Source organism: Aethalodelphis obliquidens, unplaced genomic scaffold (genome assembly GCF_003676395.1).
Source record: "Aethalodelphis obliquidens isolate GAN/ISIS:26980383/991018 unplaced genomic scaffold, ASM367639v1 scaffold41, whole genome shotgun sequence".
In the NCBI taxonomy this organism is placed as follows: domain Eukaryota; kingdom Metazoa; phylum Chordata; class Mammalia; order Artiodactyla; family Delphinidae; genus Aethalodelphis; species Aethalodelphis obliquidens.
In genome coordinates, this window is record NW_020837985.1 from 15,249,376 (window position 1) to 15,273,988 (window position 24,613).

Below are 24,613 nucleotides of genomic sequence, written 5' to 3' on the forward strand. Positions count from 1 at the left end.
CCCCCCCCCCACTCTCTCTCTCCCTCTCCCCGCCCCACCTCCTGGGTTGTGTAGCAGGGAGGGTGGCAACACCAGGTCCCCTTCGGATCTGGACAGACCCTGCCTGGGAGGGGTCTTTAGACCAGAGCTGGCCAACTTGATGACACTCAGTGTGATTCTTTCAAAATCAGCATTTTAATGGTTGTATTCTTTGGCTGGCTGTATGTATGTAAGCAAATGATTTATTAGGAAGACGGGATGTCACGTTATAGATGGGTTGTATTAGCTCTTTGCTCAGAGCAGTATAATTTGTGTGGTTGTCGAAATGTAGTTTTCCTTTTGTTCTTTTAACATGAAATCTTTCATGAAGGGTTTTTTTTTAATACTCTGCAAACTTGATGAGTTTAGTTCATTAAAAAGAAAATACGATATCAGATGAAGTAATTTTTTCCCTCACAAGAGAAGGAAAACATCGGACGTGCTACGTCCTGAATATGCCCTGTAGGATTACTGATTCTCTTGGTAGGCTCTCACGGTAGATCGGGGGTCATGTGCCCAAGTCCCCACGGTGTAGGATGGGGAAGTGGCCGGCGAGGGTCAGGCTGGCGGCCGAGCTGGGTCAGTGCTCAGAGTCTGGGTGCCCTTCCTGTGTCACCACCCTGAACTCAGTTTTATTTGTATGAACAATTACGGATGATTGCATCTTCATTTGCCTAAGGAGCCAGGGGGCTTGAAGAAGACAGACACTCCCCCACCCTGAGATTCATTCCAGTTGGGGGAAAGCCGTGCTTGAAGTGACGAGAAAGCCCCACCACAGAATACATCCAAACCATGTCCCTCAGCGCTCAGAGTACTGTTCCTACAGACAGGGCTTTTCAAAGTGTGTATTTCTTGTTACTGTTTTTCTGCTAACAGCAATGTCTTTTTCATGTATTTAAAAATATTCCAACTCTTAGACTATCTTTCTTCATCAGGGGAGTGAAGAATCACTTAAATTATGAACATAGGGTGTTCAATAGTGAAGAGTTTCTCAAAACAAGAGCTCCGGGGGACCAGCAGTTTTATAAACAGGTGAGAGGTGTGTGGGGTTTGTGTGTATAGTCGATCCTTTGCCCTTTTCTGTATCTAAAGTATTTTTCAAGTCAAGTGTTTCCAGTATCTGTTAATATTCTATGCAGTGTCTTAGCTTTTCTAAAAGTTTGTTTGAGCGTGGTTTCTTCTGATCCTTTGGCCAGCTCTGATTTTTTTAAATTGACTTTTTAGAGTGGGATTTACATATAACAGAATGCACCCATTTTAAGTATAGTGAGTGCAGAGTTTTGACCAAGGCGTGTACCTGGTCGCCCCTTCCTCAGTCTGGATCTAGAACCTTTCCATCATGCTGCACAATTCCATGCCCTTCCCATCACCGCCCCCTTCCCAGGGCCGGGCAGCATCCACACTCCCTGGGAGCTGACTTGGAGATTGTTGCGTGTGAGTCTGGAGACGGGGTGCGCTGGCTGTGAGGTGCGGAGCGTTAGAGAGGCTGCCGTCCCCAGGAGACGCCAGAATCCATGACGAAACACAGGGACTGCGGCTGCTGCTGTCCCGGGGGGCAGGGTGGTTTGGACTTTTGAACTTTCTGTGGTTTTTCAAATGCAAAGAGTGGCTGATTCTTTGAGATTGGCTGGTGAGGGATTGAGGGGAAATCTTAGATTATGATAAATTAAGAAAGCTACCTGTGTCTGGGCACTTTTGTCCAAAGGTGCTGGCGAGAGGCCTCGGTGGGTCGGGAAGGGCCACCCGTGCAGTGGCTGCAGGTGCCCTGGCAGCTCGGGGAGGAGAGGACCGTGGACCAGGCGCAATAACCTGCCCCTCGGTGTCTGTTCCAGGTCTTGGATACCTACATGTTTCATGCTTTCCTCAAGGCTCGGCTCAGCAGAAGGATGGACGCCTTTGCCCAGATGGACCTCTGCACGCAGTCCGAAGAGGACAGGTTTGCATATTACGTTCTAAAGGATGCACGACTCCTTGGGTGTCCGTGTGCTCAAGGAGCACAGTTTTATGTGGAAGGATAAATGATAAATTCGATCAGAGAAGTCTCACATTTAGAAATTCATAATGAGTCGGGTAACACGTCAGGCTCCTCCCCGTGCACTTCTGTTTCTTGCAGGGGGCGCTGGACGTACCTGCAGAGGCAGCTCTGGGTACCTGCAGCGGCAGCTCTGGGTCTTTGTGCTGTTTTCTCCCCATTTCCTTCTCTTTCTCTCTCCACATCGTCACCGTTTCCCACCTCTTCCATGCCGCTTTTCCTGAACCCCTCAAACGCGTGTCGGCTGTCGACGACGCCCTTGTTCTGTGTGTTGTGGCTTCTCCTGGGGTGTGGACTGTATGCAGCCTTCACTACACGTGGGAGAGCCAGGAGTGTGCCCGCCGTTTCCCACTCGGCGTGGGAATGCTGGATTCTGGTCACCGCGGTGGGGAAAATGCCCAGTTGAGCCTGTGCTTCAGCCGTTGCTGTGTCTACGAGGTGTTGGGTTTTCCCACCCAGGATAGATGGGATGCTCCTGAGTCCAAGAAGACCCACCGTGGAGAAGATGGCCAGCCGGAAGCCCTCGGCCCCGCACGGGGCTCACAGGCGCATGGTGGTCAGCATGCCCAACCTGCAGGACATCGCGGTGCCCGAGCTGCCGCCCCGGAACTCGTCGCTGCGGAAGATGCGTACCGAGGATTGTGGAGGCAGCCACACAGGTGGTGCAGCCACGCCCGTGCTGTGGCTTTCCTCACTCACTTGGTTCTCATGCTGCCCGTCACTGAAAGAAACCACAGCTCGTTTCGGTAGAAGCAAAGGGGGGCTTATGGCTGTAGCTTTCTGGCGACTAGTCATTTGAAATATTTTTAGAACATTCATTTTGCAGACTGTGCTTATTACAGAAAGCGATTTCTCGTCTGTATTTTCCATCGCCCTGTCCCATACACATATGCACGTATGTGTATGTGTACATAGGAGATACGTGTTTACATATATGACTGTCTAAGGGGATGCAGCAACTCTTAGGCCCCCAGTGATTGCCAGGCCCTTCCTAGGGGCTGAGGGTACAGAGGAAGCCAGTGCCCTTGGGAGAAACTGCAGTGAGGCCAGCGCTGTGAGCCGCTCGGGCCCCCAGTGGTTGCTGCCTCGGGCTAAGGCACCAGTACCAGCTGGTACCTCCTGGCGCATTCGCGGGAGAGCTGGAGGCTGAGTGGGGATCATGCCGGCGACGCCAGGAGGGGCCGCGTGTTCAAATGAAAAGACCTTACTGACCTTCTGGAGGCTCCTGGTGGGTCTGAGTCCCCTGCACAGCTGCTTCCTGGCTGTGTGACCCTGGGGTACCCAGTAGCTGTGTACCGGGGACCCGGGGAGGCCTCAGTCCCCACCCTGGGAGATGGGCGTGGTAACAGTACCCATGGCGCAGAGCTGCTGTTAAGGTGAATGAAACAGCTGTTTGGGAGGCTCACCCGCCTGGCAGGTGCGTCTCGGCCTAGGTTATTAGCTTAGTCCTTCAACAAAGACTCACCGCCACGTGTTTCAACTTAGCATCAGCAGTTTTAACAAATAACGCTATTTGTGCCATGGGAGCAGGAAGGGGCCCCGTTCAGCGTGGGGCACGTGGAGCTTTCTGGAAGAGGCACGGGGCGTCCTGCTCCACGCTGCATCCGAGGCACAGAAACGGCCCTGGGCCGGGTGATGGGGTGGGCACGCGTGTCTGTTTCTAAGGTCTGTGCTAACCGTTCATCTCCCCTTCACTTCTCAGTTCTGGACGTGCCCCCCAAGTTGACATACACCTTCAAGATCCCGGAAATCCACTTTCCACTGGTGGGCCAGTGTGTGCAGGCGTTCCACGCGGACTGCGTGGCCCAGCTGAGCAAAGCCATGGACTCGCTGGCCCCCGAGAACTCGGTGCTGCTGGCGAGGTACTTCTACCTGCGAGGGCTCGTCCAGCTGATGCAGGGCCAGCTGCTGGGCGCCCTCCTGGACTTCCAGAGCCTGTACAAGACGGACGTGCGCATCTTTCCCGCCGACCTCGTCCAGAGGACGGTGAAGTCCCTGTCGGCGCCCGAGCGCGCGCAGGCCGAGCGGACGCCCGAGCTGCGCCGGCTCATCAGTGAGGTCGTGGACAAGCCCGAGGACGCCCCCAAGGCCGACGACCGCGTGAAGAACTTCGAGCTGCCCAAGAAGCACATGCAGCTGGACGACTTTGTGAAGAGGGTGCAGGAGTCGGGCATCGTGAAGGACGCGGGCATCATACACCGGCTCTTCGAGGCGTTAACCGTAGGTAGGAGGATGACCGCGGGGTGGGCGGCGCAGACCTCGAGGCATTAACCGTAGGTAGGAGGATGCCCGCTGGGTGGGTGGCGCAGACCCTCGAGAGCAGGTTGGCCCAGCCTGGAGGAGCCTTGCGGGGCGGGCGAGGGCTTTACCTGCTTCCTGGGCTGGCCGAGGCTCTGGGAAGGGGGTGGGGATGGAGGGCCTGGTGACACTTAATGGCATCTCTCCCGTCCTGGGGGGTTGCTCGCTGTGTGCTGACCCCTTCCTCCCACATGGGGATGCATGTCTCCAGCCGGAATGCTTCAGGCACCTCCACCCCCGCTGCTTTTATTTCCCACGTTTACTGCAGTCGTCTGGTTGGTCCAGAACCCTTTCCTCCCCTCCCTCCTCAGAGGGACACTGTCCCAAACTTGACCTTTCCCTTCTGACCAAGTTCTTATGCGTTTGCGGCACGTGGATGCACCCACAAGCAGAACGTAGGATTTGTGCGTTTGTAAACTATACGTGACTCACGCGGTACGTGTGTGTTGGTCTGCATTTTCAAAGCGTATCCGTGGTGCTCACAGGCGTCTCGCCTTGCCTTTGCTGCCGGCGGTGTTGTGCACGTGAGGGCGGCGCAGCGTGTTGGCCTGTACCCTTGGTCGTGTCCGCCTGTCCTGATGCTGACGAGTGAGGCTCGCAGCCTGCCCCCCGGTCGTGGATGGCCTTCTCTAGGATGCTGCTGCAGCCCCGTCGGGTGGGAGCTGCCATCCCCCCAGCAGGTCCCTCCAGGTGGGTCTGCAGCATGGGAGGCTGCCCAGCCGCACCTCCTGGGCAGCGCGGGGTGCAGCTGTCTGAAGTGTTCTGCGGTTTGGTGAGCAAGGTGGCCTCGCCCTGAGCGTCGGCACCTGTGCTCGGGGCGTCTGGGCCTCTCTCCTTGGAGCCGCGCGGCACAGCCTGGCCTGTTTTTCCATCGGGTCGGATCTCCTTCCGTGTCCTGTGCGGGAGTCCCTGTGTCCTCTGGAAAGGCCGTGCTTTGCTGGTAACAGGTGTGGGATGTCCTTCCTCGTTACGCGGCTGCCGTCGAGTTGCCCGGCCTCTCTGTACCCACGCGCGCCGCCTTCCCACCAGTGGAGGGATGGGGCCGCTTGTTCACAGTCCCTCCATTGGTCTGATGGGGGCGCGGCCGGCCCAGCGCCCACGGGACCCTCCGCGTGGTGTCACCTTATGTCGGCCGCGGAGAAGTGGCCCGTCGTGGCCAGCCAGTCTCGTCTCCCTGGGCATCTGTGGGCGACTGGTGCTGCCCAGGGGACTCCCATGGGCAGGGCAGTGGGGGGTGCACTGAGTCCGCCAGGGGCAGAGGTTCTCGCGGGGTCAACCAGCAGCACCCAGGCCACCGGGAGGTGGGGCGCAGGCGCTGTGGGGCTCAGCGCTCTCAGAGGAGGCCCTGCCCCCCCCTTCCCGCGCGGGCCCTCGCGAGGACACAAGGATACGAGCACTAGGCCAGCTGCAGGACCTGAAGTACCGCGGCGTAATCCACCCGGGGGCGCTGTTCTCGTGTGACGAGGTGTCTGGACGTGCAGCCGGCCCTTTCCTCTCCCCCCAGCCCAGCCCGTTGCTGCGCAGCCCGGGGGGCCGATGGCCTGGGCGGCGCTCTTTTCCTGGGAGAAGAGGGCCTGGCCCTCCCAGCTCTCATCTCTCCGTGGCCAGAAGCGTGTCCCACGGGAGCCAGACAGTGTGGCTTACAGCTGAACACGTGGGCGCCGTCCAGCAGCCCCAGACTTGCGGGGACGTGAAAGGACACCCGGGAGGGCATCCTCAGATGACCACGGTGACAGTGCCGTCGATGGCCCTGTTGTCACTTAGGCTCCATTCGCATTGCAAGCAGGTCATTGTTGGCCTTGATTCTGGGATACGTGCACCGTTGTCGCGCAGCATCCAATGTACGTTTCTGCCTGACGGGCGCGTATGTGCTAATAAAAGGAGGATTAGGTCAAAGCTGAAGGTCACCATCTTAGAATAAACGGATGTAACATAAGAACACGCGTCGGAGTCTGGTATTCGAGGTGCAGGGCCCTCACGACCTGGCCCCAGGGCGGGGAGTCAGCTGTGTGTGGCCTTCAGTGTGGCCCACGGGAGCTGGTGACCCTGCCTCCCCCGTAAGATGAGCTGGAGGGGTTGTGTTGGAGTGCGGGTGAGGGGCAGAGATGAACAGGTGGCATTTTTGTGCAGAATTGGAGACGAATGAGCGTTCTGTCCGCGGCTGTGGGTGTGCGTGGTGGCCCCTCGTGTGCACGGTGGCTATTGCTGTGTGAGTGCCATGGACGTGCACCGTCCAGCTGTGCTGCGGCCCTGGCAGGGGTGGCATCCACAGGCCCGCGTGGGCACCCCTGGCCTCTCTGGTGTCCTTCACCCCGGCTCTCAAAGCCCGCGAGCCCGCCTCCCGTCTGCCTGCGAGAGGAAGCTGTTTCCGGTTCTGGGGACCTGCGCTTCGCTCCGCTTGGCCCCGGCACTGTGCAGGGACCCAGATGGTGGGAGCATTTGTCCTAATGACAGAAGGGACGGGTTTCTTGGCTCCAGGCTCCACGTCCCAGCATCTTTGGCTCCAGCTTTCATTAAGTAATGGCTTCGTGGTTCTCCCCAACTCCCCTCTCGCACTCTCCTGATTCTTGGGCTTTTCCTTGGCTACGTAGACTAAACATCCTCTTCCTTGTCGTCCACTTAAAATAGCCAAGTGCTTCTGATTAAAAACATGATGTTCAGAACCGCCAGGAGGTGTAGATGGAGGCGCTCCAGTCAGAGGCAGCTACACGGAGGAGCCTTTCCGAAATGGAAGCGGGATGAGAACCGTGTCACGGGGTCGGGGCCCCACCCTGATGCGCACCCTCTTGGTGCCTCGCTGCCCAGCACAGGGACCCCCCAGGCCCGTCTGCCTGGGCACCTGCCGACCGGCCCTTGTGCTTCATTTTTTTCAGTGACTTTCTTTTTTTATTTTTAAGATTTTTTTTTGACGTGGACCGTTTTTAAAGTCTTCAGTGAATTTGTTACGATATTGCTTCTATTTTGTTTTGGTTTTTTGGCTGCAGGGCATGTGGGGTCTTAGCTCCCCGACCAGGGATTGAACCCACACCCCCTGCACTGGAAGACAAAGTCTTAACCACTGGACCGCCAGGGAAGTCCCTCAGTAACTTACTTTCTAAAAACGACCCAAGTATATACAGATATCCCACTGTGGTGTGATTCTGTTTGGATCCAAGGACGTTAAACAAATTTGTAAGTAGTAGACCACGGTTGTAAGGCAATTAGAAAAACACAGGTGAGCCAGAGGAGAGTCAACTCAGAATCCTGCCACCTGGGAGGTTTTCACCTGAATATTCCTGTGCCTGCACTGTGTGGGGATGAGGCCAGACTCAGTTGTGGCCACGACATCAAATTCCCCAGGAAACCGTTATCTGGTAGGTGTTAGGGAACCAGAGCCGAGCTTTCACAGCCTTTCTTTTTTGTTTTTTTTGCGGTACGCCGGCCTCTCACTGTCGTGGCCTCTCCCGTTGCGGAGCACAGGCTCCGGACGCGCAGGCTCAGCGGCCATGGCTCATGGGCCCATCTGCTCCACGGCACGTGGGATCCTCCCGGACCAGGGCACGAACCCGTGTCCCCTGCATCGGCAGGCGGACTCTCAACCACTGCGCCACCAGGGAAGTCCTCACAGCCTTTCTTGACCTCTTAGATCTGGCCTCCAGCCAGGCTGAGACGGGGAGGCTTCTGCATCCCGAGCAGGCCCCCAGTGGGAAAGGCAGACCCACGAAGGCACGGCGTCGGCGGGCCGTCTGCCTGGCACCTGCCCACCCGCTGGTAGGGCTTCCCTCTCCAGTCCTCAGTCTCCTGATCTAGGACCAAGCTGCCCAGGGTAGCTGGGCCTGTATAGAGGGTAGAGCACAGCAAGCATTGTTAGATGCCGTGAGGGAAGAGCGCATCAGCTTAGTGGGCCCTTGTCTGGGAAGGCTGCCCATGGGCCATTTTATCTGGGTCTTGAAGGATAGGTAGGAGTTTTCTGGTCCGAGCACTCCAGACCAGCGTGTGCAGAGGCACGGAACAACATGCTTGTCACTGTGCTGGGATGCAGGAGTGCGAAGGGGAGGAGGGGCCTGATCCTGGAGGAATCTGGGCCTGGTGGATACGAGGAGCCTCATTCTAGGCGTGGAGTGAAGCAGGCTGCCGGTGGGGGCAGCTTAGAAGGCGGGAGGCCACTAAGGAGCTTCTTCCTGGGTAGGATGTGAAGGGCCCTCTGAGGACGGAGGGCAGACAGATCCAGGATGCAGAATGGAGGATGCAGGAGCCAGGCACAGGGAAACATCGAGCTTAGAACGGGCCGGACTTCTTAGCGGCTGAGTGGGAGTTGGGGGTGGTTCCAGCTCCACGTTACAGACAGGGAAGCAGGTTCGTTCCACAGCTGGCCTGTGGTCACACTGCTAAACAGTAGTGAAGCTGGGCTTCGGACTTGGGTCTCTCTCTGACTCCGGAGCCCCTGAATATTGGACATTTGGGAAGGTTGCTGTATCAACTAAGATCATCACGGTTACAAATAATAACTTATTTGCTCATATACCCAAAGAGTACTGAGATAAAGCCAGCTTCAGGTAAGGCTTGATCCAGTGGTATGGGAGTGTCACCAAGGATCTGGTCTCTTTAGCATTAGCTTCGCCCTGGGACTGGCCCCAAGATGGCTGCCACCAGCTCTAGAGGTGACACAGGACTTTGTCCTTGTCCCAGTGTCCCTACCTGGTGCCCTAGGAGTTACTGTGACTACCTGGCTACGTAGGGGCTGGAGAGGGCAATGGGCTCAGGCCAGATCACGTGCCCACCTGGGCACCTGGGGAAGCTGCGGAAGGAGGGGACGCTTTCCAGGTGGTTTCCATCCAGGCAGACTTAGGTGCTGGCACCACCCGCTATGTCCTGCAGGTAACGTGCTGCTTCCTGATTGTAAAGCAACCGTTCTTGAGGCACCTGTGTCCATGGCTGTAAGAATCTCTCTTTTTTTTTTTCTTTATAAAACTAAGGACACCAGAAACAGATTGACCCAGAAACATTCAAAGATTTCTACAACTGCTGGAAGGAGGCAGAAGCAGAGGCCCAAGGGGTCAACCTGCCTTTTTCGGTGACGGAGCAGCTGGACAAAAACGAGTGTGTGTATAAGCTGTCAAGCTCCGTCAAAACAAATCGCGGCGTGGGCAAGATCGCCATGACCCAGAAGCGCCTGTTCCTCCTTACTGAGGGGAGGCCGGGCTACGTGGAGATTTCCACCTTCAGAAACATAGAGGTGAGGGCAGCTCTGGAAGCCGCCTGGGCTTGGGAGGTGCAGCAGCCGGACAGCCCACCGGGCTCTGCCAGCCGTGGGCCCGTCACAAGCCACTCATGGTTTGTGCCTCAGTTTGCTCACCTGTAATGTGGGAATAAGGATGCACCCTCCGAATAGGAGTGATGTGAGGACTGAATAGATGGAGTGGGTGATGTGTTCAGAGCAGTAAGTGCACCGACAGCAGATTCTCTGTTCAGCTGACTTGTATTTGGGGGAAGAGCAAGAAGCAAGGCAGGCTTGTCCTTTCGCTGACCTGGTTCGACAATGTAGGAGAAGCATAGACGTTGCTTTACTGGGAAACGGCCGTGGGCCAGCCCGTGAGCGGTTCCATCTCGTTTCCTGATCAGGTTCCTGGCTGGCCCAGGCTGTTCATTTTATAACAACTTTAAATGTCATCTTCCCCACTAAGGGAATCTGAGTCGAGATCCTGACTCATGGCTTACCTTTATTTTCCCAGGTTTATTTCCTAAATCTATAAGCGGTGTGTTAGATGTGTTAATCCAGTTACTGCATATTCCCAGAGACAGAAGAGGCATGAGAACTCCCCTGTGGCCCATGCCTAAGGCTGGGCCAGTGGACGCACCTTCTCACTGGTTCCTTCAGTTTTCCCCCCAAGCCTGCTTTGACGGGCTTCCTCCCAGAAGTCCAGAGACAGAGATTTAAGGAGGTGAAAGAATGAAGCATCTTTAAACGCTGAGGACGAGTCCACCGGTGTGTCTCTGTCGACATGTGGCTGACAGGTCACACTTAGACCCACCAGGAAGGCTCGCTGAGCTCCAGACACCGCCGTGACCCTGACTCCCCGTCACCTGTCTCTGAGAACAGACCACCTGGAGGAGCCCTGTTCACCCCACCCCCGGCACCCGGCGCCGGGTACTTCAGGGCCTGCTTGGGTCCTGCCGGACCTCCCACCCGGGCAGCCCCAGCCCCAGGCCAGCCTCAAGGACTCTGCCTTCCCATGGGGATGTCAGCCAGTGCCCAGTGGGTCCCCTCAGTGTGTGCAGACCGCCACCCCTAAATGTATTTCCTATTGACTCCAGGATCCCTGTGGGTGTCATTTCACTTACTTGGCTCTTTTTTCCCTCTGCAGGAAGTCAGAAACACCACAGTAGCTTTTCTGCTCCTGAGAATTCCCACTTTAAAAATCAAAGTGCTGTCCAAGAAAGAAGTCTTTGAAGCTAATCTTAAAACAGAGTGTGACCTGTGGCACCTGATGGTGAAGGAGATGTGGGCTGGGAAGAAGCTGGCCGACGACCACAAGGTCTGGGGCCCGGTCTGCCTTTTTATTCTCACCCAAGGCTCATGTCTCTATAATAATGCTCAGCATAAAGCCGGGTGGGACTGGGGCCTGGGCCTGGGCCTGGGCGCGGGATCCATTGAATTAGATGAGGTCTCATCAGAAGGCATTAAGGATGCTGCGGTGCGCGTGACCCAATGCAAAGCCCTGGGGTCTTGGGGGACGCCCTGGGGGCAAACGCAAGGGCTGGCAGGGTGGTGTGGGTGGACTGTGGGAGTGACCACTCTGCACTGCCCCCTGCCCCTGGTGACACCCCAGGGAAGGGAGCGTTGGGGGCTGGACTCTCGCAGGTCTGAGCTGGGTGGTCCGGGCACACCCTGCTCTAAGCGGCTCTTCATTTTTCCCCTTCACAGGATTAGGGTTTTGGTTGGGGGGAGGTGTTAGATTCCTTCCACAGGGTTACATTTATATCCTAGGGACTTCTGTACCTTCATTTACTTTGGGCCAAACTGATGGCTTTGATCACACCAAATTAAGACTTCCTCGTCATGAAGGGTACCGTGGACGGAGGGTAAGACTGAGGACACACGGTGCAGGGGAGATATTTGTCTTGTCTAAATGGCAAGATGAGACAGGAAAACACACAACAAAGTGGGCAAAGAGTACGAATAGGGGACTCTCATGAGGGAGCAGTTCAGAAGGTTCTGGAGAGCTGTGCCCACGGATCCTCAGGGAGATGCAGGTGAGGGCGGCACCCGGTGGAAAGCGTCAGGAAGAACGTATGTTCGGTGGTGGGAGAGCTGCCGTTTCTGATGGACGTTCTGTCACTGGAGAAGCCCAAGGTCATGGAGACAGAAGGAGCGTTTCTGTTTGGAGCAGGGAGCGGGGACTAGGTCCTAAGATTCCAATGCTCTGTGACTTCGCGGCTCCCTGTTTGGTTTTATACCCAGTGGTTTATTTACCACACACTGGCTCCTCAAAGCCCGTGGGCTGGCAGACGTCTAAGGAGAGTCGTACGGACCCACATCCCGCCCTCTCCTTTACAGTGTCTGCGGCTGCCTTTGCCCTTGACGGCAGAGCTGAGTTGTCGTGGCAGAGACTGCATGGCCCACAGACCCTAAAGTGTTCAGCACCTGGCCCTTTACAGAAGTTTGCTGACCCCTGGTATAAACAGCCAGTGTATGTCTCAACTAAGAGGACGTGATCACGTGACATCAAATCCAAATCTAAACTCTTCACGTGGTTGAAAAACACACATCTTTGAAAGGGCTGTTTTATGTGACGTGACCAAGTTTTAGAATGAAATGATTTCAGTGAAGCTGTGCTGAGATGACTGTCCCTCCCACAGGACCCCCAGTACGTCCAGCAGGCACTGACCCACGTCCTGCTGATGGACGCCGTCGTGGGTGCACTGCAGTCGCCCGGCGCCATCTACGCGGCCTCCAAGTTATCTTACTTCGATAAGATGAAGAACGAAAGTAAGATCAGCATGTGTTCAATGCAGCCACGGGGTCTTGAGTTATGTCTTAAGTGATTTTTATCTGGTTGACTTTTGTCTTGTCCATTAGAACCAATCCCAAATGTCTCAAGTTTTTCTCCTGTACTTTTCATTTTTGAATATCACCCGTTGTTCTGCATCTTTCCTTTCCTCACTTAACACCTTGGAGCTCTGTGCTCCTAAGGACACGTCGAGGCACCTCATCATTTCAGTGTCTGGGTTACTAGAGTCCACTCTACCCCGGATGATATTGCTCCTGAATCTTAGTTGTCAGCGACGGAATTGCTGCTGGCTGGTTCAAGCAGAGCAGAAATTTGTGGAAGGCTGTTGCGCGACTCACGGAATCGCCGTCGTGGTCGCTGGAGTTCTGCGGTCGGACACACGCCCACTGCGGAGCTGCGGGGGCCTCTGTGCCCGGCTGCCCCTGGCTGCTGGACCTTGCCGCGCGAGCGCATGGAGGCCCCCGATGGCCATCTCTCTTTTTTCTCTCGATTTGGTCAGTTTCCCTCCAGAGCAATTCTCTGATCTCCGCCTGTAGCTTGAAATCTGGCTCTCACATTCTGGAAGCCATATGGAGGTTGGTGGTAAGCTCAACTTTTTATTTTTAGAAGATTTTTCAAGTCTAGGAAATAGCAAGTAGGTAAGAATAGCTTTATGCATCATTTTAGCTACTTCTATTTTGTTTCAACTTTTAAATGATCTCCTAAAACCAACTGTCCTGTGCTTTGCATAAAGAAGCAGAGAGTAGAGGATTACTTATCGCTATTAACATTACTATGTGCCGGAAGTCACGTGTGCTAGGTTAAACCCACAACATGAAATTAATTCATGAAACATGGATGAACAAGTTGTAGGATGTTTTTAAGATGACATCTAGTTCTATCTGTATGCACTTTTTAAAAAATAACGGTTTTATTGAGATACAGTTCACCTACCGTTCCTTTTTACAGTGCGCGCCGTACTGGTCTGAGTGTATTCAGAGTTGTGCAGCCGTCAGCATGATGGGTTTCAGAACATCTTCATCACCCCAGTGATAAGCCCCATGCATTTGGCAGCCATCCCTCACCTGCTTCAGCAACCGCTAACCTCCTTTCTGTCTCTCTGGATTTGCCACACTTTGGCCGAGTCTGTGCACTTCCTCTAAGTGAACTCATCGGGGTGTGTCCTGTGTGTCTAGCTTCCTTCATGTAGCATCACGCTCCAGGCTTCACCCGAGTGGCAGGTGTCACTGCTTCATTCCTTTTGGGCTGCGTGTATTCTGCTCTGTGGATACGGCACAGTTTATCCAATCCTCACCTCCCAGCTGTCGTGAATAGCGCTGCTGTGAACGTTCACATACAGGTTTTTGTTTGGACGTGTGTTTCATTCCTCTTGGGTGTATACAGCCAGGAAGACACTGTTGTTTAAACTGTCGTCCCAGAATCAGGGCAAACAAGCCTCAGTTATGTGTGGATTCCCCCTGGTGCATTTTCCTCTTTGCTGTGTCTGTCACTAACTGTGCGATCCCTGGAGCTTCCTGGTCTGAGGACCACCCCCACCCCCGGGAGCAGACAGGATGCTCCAGTTGCTGGAGTGACTTGGAGGCGCCCTTGTCAACAGTCCTAGAACCAGACATCGATTGCTGGGTTTCCCCCCCCCTTAATTAGGAACAAAATCAAATACACACTACACTTCAGCTGCTTAGACCACTCCAAGCTCATGCCTGATCTTTGTCAAGAGTTTACAGAAAAGCCTTCTCACTCCTCTGGAAATAACACACAGTTACCATGGCAGCACCCAACAAATGACACTCTTAATTCCATACGGCGAAGGGGGGATGGTCCAAGCTCAGTGTCCCTGATTCCTTGTTCCCAATCAAGAACTGTTTTCCCTTGTGTAAAGCGGAATGAGGCAACCATACATGATCCTGGGCTTAAGTTAAGAGCTTATGGTCCATGCGTGATGGACGGTCTAAAAATGAAACTTTCTGAAATCTGCACCCCATCCCTGGGGTGGGGCATTTGGCAGTGACTGGAGGTATCTGTGGGGTGTGTGTGTGTGTGTGTGTGGCAGTGGGGAGGTTGCTACTGGCATTGACTGGGTGAGGCCAGGGGGCTGCTAAATGCCCTACAGCACACAGGACGCACCCACGGCAGCCACACCACGTGACGAGGTGAGAAACCACTCGTGGGTTAGATTTATGGAGAAACGTGTAGAGTCTTCCCTTGGCTAGACCATACGTAACGGTTGAGTGTGGACAGAGGTCAGATCATTTAGCTTGAGAGCTGTGTTTAAACAAAAAGCAATGTGAGACGTTGGCAAATGCTCGCCCTCTGGCCGGATACGCTTGGCTTTACTTTAATGTCCAGTTTAAAGAGAGCGTCGTCTTCCCAAATTATGAAGTTTTACCCCAGAGCTAATACCCTAAGGAAAGCAGAATGTGCAAGGCTCTTGGATAACCTGGGTCTCCTCCAGTCTGGGGAACTAATCCCCCGTGTCTGCATTTCAGTGCCCATGGCAGTTCCGAAGACGACCTCAGAGACCCTGAAGCACAAGATCAACCCTTCCGCAGGAGAGACCTTCCCACGCGCCATCGATGTCCTGCTCTACACCCCAGGTGAAGGCCATTCCCTGCTTTGTCACTGCTGTTTGTTTTTTAAAAAATTTTATTGACGTATAGTTGATTTACAGTGTTGTGTTAATTTCTGCTGTACAGCAAAGGGATTCAGTTATACACGTATATACGTTCCTTTTCATATTCTTTTCCATTATGGAAAAGAATAGCTCCCTGTGCTGTACAGTAGGACCTGGTTGTTTATGTCGCTGCTGTGTTTGGGACAATCTGAGAGCTTAAGACTTGTGGTCAGGGTCAGCGCTGAAGTGGAAGGGCGATGGCAGGATGAGGGTGGACGGGGACCAGGTGGTTTTCTACTGTTGGAGGGCGGAACCCTGAGCAATGAGGTGCGGCCTCTCTGTGGACTCAGAGGCCGGAGCGGGGCCGTGAGGGGCCGAGTCCCCGTCCGTCCTCGCCGTCCTCACGTCCGGTGGATAAAGGCCCTGCGCTTCTGTCTTTGGTCGGATCAAGCCCATTGTCACCGGGATGGGATGGCTGCACCTCCTATGCTGATGTGCACATCTGACAACGCGGCTCTTCCTGCTTGGAGTGGTCGGACAGTCCCACAGACTTTCAAGGCCCCTACGAGCTGCGTCAGAGTGATAACAGCAAGAAGACAGGGTCGCTGCCCAGGCCTGGGGGTAAACAAAGACGGCCCTGTGTCACAGGCGTACAACTGTCCAAATGCTTTTACTTAATTCTGACTCGCAGAGAGTTGCAGCAGAGTGTTGCTTCAAGGTTATAGTGTTGGGAACAAAGGAGCTCAGTTCTGGGCAGAAGAGAGCCTTTGAGTCCGGTCACCCCGTGTTCGGCCTGTCCGCATCAGGAGTTGGCGGCGGCGGCGGTGGCGACATCCGTGCACCCCCGTCCTTCACCCTCCGAGGTTCGTGACCCTGCGGGGCAGTCCGGCGATGCACAGCCAGGAGCTCACATTCCACACGGCTTCCGATGGGCGAATCGAGTTTCTGTGGCAAAGCAGCCTCCTCTCTTCCCTGAACGTCCAGAAGACCCAGTAAAGCAACAGATCTCAGATGAAAGAGAGTCGAGAGCGGCCGAGCCCACCCTCTGGGACGTCATTTATCCAGTCGAGGCGCTCTGTTGATGTCACTCAGCTGTGACCGCACAGACCAAGACGCTTTTCATCACGGCATCTGAATAGACGAGCTGTCCTTAGATCTACGTTAGTTTCCCTTAAATTAAGCCTGACTAGACTCTGGGTTTCCTGTCATCAAGGGCTAGTTCCCGTCCCGCTGAGAACATCTAGAAGGGCCGGACAACATATAAGAAAACAAAGGAGAACGGAGCTGCTGGTACTGGAAACAGTGGCTGAGAGAGCTTTGGCCAGCCATGTGGGGTCAGGGGGACGAGCCTGGGGTCAGGACGCACCCGTCAAGAAGCGGGCAACCCCTCCAAGAATGCCGAGAGTCAAGGGAGCCAGGCCCCAGGCACCGAGCCCGGCTTCAGAGCATCCCAGTCTCTGGGGGATTGAAGACTGTGTCTCAGGGGGCAGGATCTCCCCCAAGGGGGCCAGGAGACCAATGGCGTGAACACCCCAGAAAGACTGGCAGATTCACACTTCTTGCACTTGTGACAGAGGTGGTGCTACAGAGCAGGGGAGGGGAAAGACGGTCTCCATCACAGAAGGCGTTGGGATGTTGTGCATCCGTGTGGAGAAGATGAAGCTCGACCACACCTCAGATCACACGTGGCCATCACTTCACATTCTAAACGTGAAAGGCAAAAACATAAACAAATGAAACTTGGAGACGATAACATAGAAGAGGATATTCATGACCTTACGGTAAGGAAAAAGTTCACAAATAGCATATAAAAAATACTAGCCATAAAGGAACAGACTGGTGAGTTAAGGATTTTTAAAAGAAACTTCCAAACGAGTGAAAGTGGTGGTTGCAGACTGGGAAAGGGATGTTCACAAGACGAGAGAACCGACAAGGGGCTCAAGTTGGGGATATTTAAAGAACGGCTACAAGTCAAGGAGCATGAGACAGCCCGATTCAGAAATGGGCAAGAGAGGGGCTCCCCTGGTGGCGCGGTGGTTGAGAGTCCGCCTGCCAGTGCAGGGGACGCGGGTTTGTGCCCCGGTCCGGGAAGGTCCCACGTGCCGCGGAGCGGCTGGGCCCGTGAGCCATGGCCGCTGAGCCTGCGCGTCCAGAGCCTGTGCTCCGCAACGGGAGAGGCCTGCGTACTGCAAAAAAAAAAAAAAAAAGACATGGGCAGGAGACATAAAGGCTTCACCACGGGGGAGATCCAGACGCCCAGCTAAAGCCAGCAGCCTCATCGGCATCAGGGAAACGCAAATAAACCACAAATGAAAAACCAAATTCTTCACGCCGTTAGGATGGCCAAGACGGAGAGCGCTGACCAGGCCTCGTGTTGGCGGTGACGTGAGGCAGCGGGAGCCCAGCTGCCCTCGGGGACGTGGCCACAGGCTCCCTCCTTCCTCTGTCCCTGCGCCCACTTCCCTCTGCCTGAAACGCTGCCCACGAGTGAATCCTCAGGCCTCCCCCAGATCCCGGCTCAGGGAAGCCACCCCCGGGCTCCATCTGTCTGCGTGTTTCTCTAGCTGGAGCCAGCTTGTCCCCGAGACTCGAAGCTCCGAGGGGCACGGGAGCTCGGGCCGTGCTCACCTTTGGTCCTGGGCACCCAGGGTGGCACCTGGCCGGGCAGGACCTGAGTCACGTGTGAACCACATGCTGATGCAGCAGAGGGTCTCACCGTTCCGGGTTGCTTTCCTCTTTAGGGCATCTTGACCCAGCAGAAAAAGTGGAGGACGCTCACCCCAAATTATGGTGCGCTCTGAACGAAGGCAAGGTGGTCGTATTTGACGCTTCCTCTTGGACGGTTCACCAGCACTGCTTTAAAGTGGGCACTTCTAGACTGGTGAGTAAACGAACGCGCACAGTACTCAGTCAGCTTCCAGGCTAACTTGTGATTTTGGAAATTGAACACGTCCACCTGTATAGGTAGCGGGATTCACGAATCCCACGGCGTCGCTGAATCCTGCAAGTCTTTGATTTTTATCTCGAGTTTTAAAATGTAAGCTTGTTCCATCCTTCACTTAAATATTCTTCTTTAAGTGAGCAGATAATGGCTTTAACCACCCCCGCTCTGAAATCTAAAACAGGATTTCAGTCATGGAAAGGGCAGTGTGGTAGTCTCACATTTACATTGTCAGTCACCAAAAGCAGACACTAGAATCATTTTAACACATTTGGGTTCGAAAACTAAGAACCATTTAAGTCAAATCTGCATGATATTATAGTTATCTCGTGGTTGAGAAACCTCAGTTCTTTGAGCTTTTAGACTGATAGCCTAGTCAACTTTAATTAAAAGAAAGTTAAGGGACTTCCCTGGTGGCGCAGTGGTTAAGAATCTGCCTGCCAGTGCAGGGGACACGGGTTCGAGCCCTGGTCTGGGAAGATATTGCCACGGAGCAACTAAGCTCGTGTGCCACAACTACTGAGCCTGCGCTCTAGAGCCCGTGCTCCTCAACAAGAGAAACCACCGCAGTGAGAAGCACGTGCACCACAACAAAGACCCAACACAGCCAAAAATAAATTTTAAAAAAAAGTTAAATTCATGCAAACACAGCCTCACCCCACCCCCACAAACCCAAGGTCAAGTTTCAGGTCTGTAGCCCTCAGTGCCACCAGGATCAGCCCCCTGCTTTTTGGAGACTTCTCGAGGCCTTGCACGGCCCTTTGAAAATCATGTCTTATTTCTGTACTACGTGATGTCAGCCATGTGCCCCAGGGCCTCCACGCCTGGAACGTGTCGTGTGAATTCGTGTTTCCAGTTGAGGGGTGATCAGTGGTTTCTTTCCGGTGGGGCTGCCTTTTAACTCGGCACTCCAGATATCTTTGGCGATACCACCCTACTGTTCAAAATGCTGTCACACCTACTCCTTGGTGGGCTTCATCCTGTTCAAGACCCTCTGAGGGCACAAAGGAAGCCACTGTCCCAAGGGATTCTTGCTAGGAAAATCCTCAGGCCAGCTCCTTTAACACAAAACTACTTTTTTCGTGTTTAATGTAAAAAGCGTGGTGTAGTGAAGTTTACGTACCTAAGTGTTCCTCGTTCCTTCGTATCATCAACTTTGACGGCCACATTCCACCATCTAAAGATAATGTGACAATCTATGCTCTCAAAACTGGGGTGAAACAGAAAAATTGTGAATCCAAATATAAGTTGCTAAGAGGGTGCGGGATCATCTAAAGAAGTTGCTGAACCATTTTCCCCGCGTTCAAACAGTGAGCCTCAGATGATACAGGAATGGAATCCAAGGCGCGTTAAAGTAAAACGTGTACAAAAGTCTAATAACGCTTTAGGTGAAATGAAAAACAAGGAGGAGAAGTTAAGGACTTCACTGTTACTCTAAAATTTAATTTCTTTCCTGTTGATTCTTAGTTACAAGCATTTGAAAGACTGTTTAATAACAGAATAACTTAAAGTCCTTGTGAAGATAAAATCATACGGCTGCATTTTGTATCAATCTGTTCTGCTCCCCAGTTAGGCCAGGTAACATTTAATTAAAGCAGAGTTACCCAGTTATGTGAAAATATCTTCCCACTGGTTTCACAGGGATATTTTGTACTGTTTCAACAAGACAGCAACTGGGGCAGTTATCTCTAGAAAATGCTGCCTCATCTGAAATTTGAAGTTCCAAGTGGTTTATCTAAGATATCTTTGGGCCACTAAAGAAAGACATTTTACTAAAATGTTACAACAATTCTCAGGTAGATGCCTCAAAAGAAAGGGCTTTTTTAAATGATTAGTTCTGAAATTAGCAAGGTAGCATCTTTTTCTAACTTATGAGAATGTTTATTGGTCAAATTAAAGCTATCAATTTTTTTGTTTGTTTTGCGGTACGCGGGTCTCTCACTGTTGCGGCCTCTCCCGCTGCGGAGCACAGGCTCCGGACGCGCAGGCTCAGCGGCCATGGCTCACGGGCCCAGCCGCTCCGCGGCACGTGGGATCTTCCCGGACCGGGGCACGAACCCGTGTCCCCTGCATCGGCAGGCGGACTCTCAACCACTGCGCCGCCAGGGAAGCCCCAAAAGCTATCAATTTTTATGAGCTCTTTCTTCTGACAAAGATAAGTACCAGTAAGCACCATCGGTACTGATTATACAGGACTAGATCTAGCCTCAGCCCCTCCACAGGGATGTAACTGTTGCTCTTTGAAATCTGCTTGGATCTGACAATCTGAGACCCTCGTTTGGTTACCAGTAAAATGTTGCCCATATCATGGATAGAGTCGGACGCCGCTCAGGAAACGTTTAGGGAACGCTTTTTTAGGGATGCAGTCGGGTTGGTTGAGATGTACAGGCAGACACATTTGCGTTTCACATGTTTATGTGGCTTTTATAACTCTTCAGTGTTTTAGTTCTTAATTTCTAATTTCAGAAAGTCTGAAGATGGTCACTGGCATTGACCTTGCTAAGCCGGAATCCCCGAGAGCGCTGCTCTCTTAGCTGCAAGAGCACCGGCTAATAGACAGTCTGTCCTCATGATGTGCAGATTCCATATTTGCAAACTTACCTACCCGGTAGCTCCAGAGCAAATACTTACGGCGCTTTCATGGTTCTCCACAGACATGCCCGTCTCCAGAGCAGGGAGAAATGGGAGCTGTGTGCGTGTTCCCAGCCGAGCTCAAGCCAGGCGACTCTGCCTTCTTGGTTCAGCTCAAACTGTAGACACGTGTCCTTTTCACGGCCTATTTAGTGCCACGTTCTTCACATTTCTGTGCTTTTTATCGTGATTTTGCTGTTTAACATGGTGCCCTAGTATAGAGCTGAGGTGCCAGAGGCTGGAATGTGCTTTACAGAGAAAATGTGGACCCATGCAGTTCAAACCTGTGTCGTTCAAGTGTCAGAGGCATCCTTAAACAGGAACACACGGCAAGATGATGTGTTGATCGAATGACGAGAGCGTGACCAGAGGCCGGCAGGACCCTAAGCCTGTCGGTCCCTAAGCGGCGGCTCAGTGCTGGCTGTGAGCGCACAGGACAGAACGACTGCCGGGAACACGGGGAACTGACTGCTCTGCTCTCTCCTCGGCCCCCTCAGAACTGCATGGTGATGGCGGAGCAAACCCAGGTGTGGGTTGGCTCGGAGGACTCGGTCATCTACATCATCAACGTCCACAGCATGTCCTGCAACAAGCAGCTCACGGACCACCGCTCCAGCGTCACGGGTCTGGTCGTGCAGGACAGAGCGCAGGCACCCAGGTCCGGCCAGGCTCCCCTGGGAGGAGGGGCCGTCTGGCTCTTGTGTGGGTCAGGGGTCCCAGAGGGAAGGGTTCCCATGGCCGTGGGCCATGGCCTGCAGGGCCCGGGCAGCGCAGGGGAAGCAAAGCGGGTCTGGAAGGTGAGTCGGGGACATTCCTATGTGGTGTGGCCATGATGGGTGCAGAGCAGCGGCCTCTGCTGGAGACCGAGTCCAGCGTGCGTGCGGTGCTCGTAGCAGCTGGTACCCCGCCTTCCCTGCCTGCTCTTTGGCTCTGGTGTTTGCCTGCCATCCTGGGCCTGTAGACGCATCGCCCTAACCCCATGTCTTCTCATGGAACCCCCTGTGTGCCCGTGTCCAAATGTCCCCTTCTTATGAGGACACAGGTCAATGTTGGATGGGGGTCCACACTATTAGCAGCATTTAACTACTTCTGGAAAGGCCCTGCTGCCAAATAAGGTGGCATTTTGAGGTGTTGGGGGGCTAGGATGTCAACATATCTTTCTTGGGGGACACAGTTCAACCTGTAAGATGTATTTACCTCATCCTTCACCGGCTTTACCAGGTTAAGAATGCCAGCCCCCCAAGGGCAGCCCTGTGTCTGTCCTGCTGTCTGCCGTGTCCTGTGCTTGGGACAGGGCCTGGACACAGCAGGTGCCCAGGGGAGACGCGAGAACCAGGCGGGGTCCCTGTTTCCCTCTGTGACGAAGCGGGGCTCAGTGGGTGTGTGAGGTGTGCTGAGGTCACCCACCCTGAACGGGCAGCCCCAGCCCCGGGCGCAGGTGGCCACAGCTCCTAAGCTTTTCTGCTGCTTCCCTCTGTGCCACCCCCATCCCCTTGTGTCCCGAGTTTCAGGGCTGCCGCCTGTCCTCAGTCAGGTGGACTTAGGTCCTCACGTGAAGATGCCATGCCCTCAGGTGGTGGAAGGGCCGCCTCCCCGCAGCTGCCAGTCGCCGATGCCGTGGGGGCGTGTGCCGCTCCCGGCCCCTGGCGGGAGGGGTGGATTTTAGTTAACAGCCCTTTACGGTTCTGTTCACAATTCCTGGCGGAGGCAGCAGCCGTGGTGGAGGTGCTGGGGGGGGGGGGCGCTCAGAAACCCGCCCCCCGACGGCGCTGGTGTCTCGCTGGCCCTGCTGTGGATGCTTACCTGGTGGGAGCTTGAAAAGCACACGGTGTTCTCGGGGCCACAGTTAAGCGCCTGCATGCGTGTTCACCCCACAGCACTGTGTACTCGTGCAGCACGGACGGGACAGTCCTGGCCTGGAACGCGAGCTCCCTGCAGGTGACCAGCAGGTTCCAGCTGCCGGGCGATGGGCTCTCGGCCATCAGACTGCACGGCGGCTGCCTCTGGTGCTGTAAGTGCTTGGTCCCTGCTCTTGGCTCCTGGCTAACGGCAGGGGAGCCAAGGCCCCTTTCCTCTGCCACGCGCGTTTCCAACTTTGACTGTGAAACCCTGGTTCCTTCTTGATGCACGCAGCTCCCCACACCCCTCCTGAGTTTGCTGCGTCCCCGGCGGCCCTACTCCCTGCGCGGCCTCCCCGCCTGCTCCTGTCTCTGCTCTCGCCGTGCCCCGCGGGGCCGTTGCCACTCCTCCCGGCAGCCCTCTGTGGCCCGGTCGTTTGCGTGCGGGTCACGTCTCCCCAGCCGTGCTGTGTGCTCCCCTCTGCCCCTCCCAGCACAGACCTCGGGCGGGGACGTCTGGGGGTCTGAGGGGGCACTTCGGGGTTGACGGGAGGTACAGACGCTGTGCCTAGTGACGTGGGCGTTCTGCATTTTCTGAGCATCACCGCATGGAGGTTGCCTGCACTTTGAAGTCTTCCCTGGTGTATGTATGCCAGGTAGCATGGGCGATGGTCGTGAACGCTTTTTAAATTGAAGCATGTTTTACGTATGATGAGATGCACAAAACGTATGTACAGTTTGTTGTGTTTTTAAAAAATTTTTATTGGAGTATAGTTGATTTACAGTGTTGTGTTAATTTCAGGCTACAGCAAAGTGAATCAGTTATATATATATCTCCGCTTTTTTTTTTTTGGATTCTTTTCCCATATAGGCCATTACAGAATATTGAGTAGAGTTCCCTGGGCTATACAGTAGGTTCTTGTTAGTTGTCTATTTTATATATAGTAGTGTGTATATGTCAATCCCAATCTCCCAATTTATCCCCCCCGCCATCCCCTGGTAACCATGTTTGTTTTCTACATCTGTGACTCTACTTCTGTTTTGTACTTACTGTAAATAAGTCCATTTGTACCTTTTCTTTTAGATTCCACATGTAAGTGACAGCATATGGGATTTGTCTTTCTCTTTCTGGCTTACTCAGTATGACAATCTCTAGGTCCATCCATATTGCTGCAGATGGCATTATTTTGTTCTTTTTATGGCTGAGTAATATTCCATTGTATAATATGTACCACGTCTTCTTTATCCATTCCTCTGTTGATGGACATTTAGGTTGCTTCCATGTCCTGGCTATTGTAAATAGTGCTGCAATGAACACTCGGTGCATGTATCTTGTTTCAAATTACGGTTTTCTCAGGGTATATGCCCAGGAGTGGTACTGCTGGGTCATATGGCAGTCCTATTTTTAGTTTTTTAAGGAACCTCCATAGTGGTTGTATCAATTTACATCCCCACCAACAGTGTAGGAGGGTTCCCTTTTCTCCACACCCTCTCCAGCATTTATTGTTTGTAGATTTTTTTTAATTAATTAATTTACTTATTTATTTTTGGCTGCATTGGGTCTTCGTTGATGCACGCGGACTTTTCTCTAGTTACGGTGAGTGGGGGCCACTCTGTTGCAGTGCGTGGGCTGCTTCTCATTGCGGTGGCTTCTCATTGCGGTGGCTTCTCGCTGCGGAGGCTTCTCGTTGCGGAGCACGGGCTCTAGGTGTGCGGGCTTCAGTAGTTGCGGCATGAGGGCTCAGTAGTTGTGGCTCACGGGCTCTAGAGCACAGGCTCAGTAGTTGTGGTGCACGGGCTTAGTTGCTCCGCGGCATGTGGGATCTTCCCGGGCCAGGGCTCGAACCCGTGTCCCCTGCATTGGCAGGCAGATTCTTAACCACTGCGCCACCAGGGAAGCCCTGTAGATTTTCTGATGATGTCCATTCTTAGTGGTGTGAGGTGATACTTCATTGTAGTTTTGATTTGCATTTCTCTAATAACGAGTGATGCTGAGTGGCTTTCTTGTTTTTTTTGGCCATCTGTGTGTCTTTTTTGGAGGAGTGTCTAGATCTTCTGCCCATTTTTTGATTGGGTTATTTTTTTGATATTGAGCTGCATGAGTTGTTTGTATATTTTGGAAATTAATCCCTTGTCGGTTGCTTCGTGTGCAAATATTTTCTCCCATTCTGAGGGTTGTCTTTTTTGTTTATGGTTTCCTTTGCTGTGCTAAAGCTTGTAAGTTTCATTAGGTCCCATTTGTTTATTTTTGGT

The 24,613-nt window shown here is 53.7% G+C and overlaps 1 protein-coding gene across 9 annotated transcripts in view; it reads left to right on the top strand.

Moving 5' to 3' along the window:
* The window catches only part of DENND3 (DENN domain containing 3), a 58,311-nt gene that overhangs the window by 27,380 nt on the left and 6,318 nt on the right, over positions 1-24,613 (top strand). For 5 of the 9 annotated variants that reach the window (XM_027077998.1, XM_027078001.1, XM_027078003.1 and 2 more), the window contains 11 exons: positions 954-1,050; positions 1,851-1,954; positions 2,510-2,709; positions 3,753-4,274; positions 9,304-9,563; positions 10,693-10,863; positions 12,188-12,317; positions 14,826-14,939; positions 17,692-17,831; positions 21,020-21,180; positions 22,400-22,533. In XM_027077998.1, the coding sequence (XP_026933799.1) occupies positions 954-1,050; positions 1,851-1,954; positions 2,510-2,709; positions 3,753-4,274; positions 9,304-9,563; positions 10,693-10,863; positions 12,188-12,317; positions 14,826-14,939; positions 17,692-17,831; positions 21,020-21,180; positions 22,400-22,533 (2,033 nt within the window). The other 4 variants (XM_027077999.1, XM_027078000.1, XM_027078002.1 and 1 more) reach the window with 2 other exon arrangements.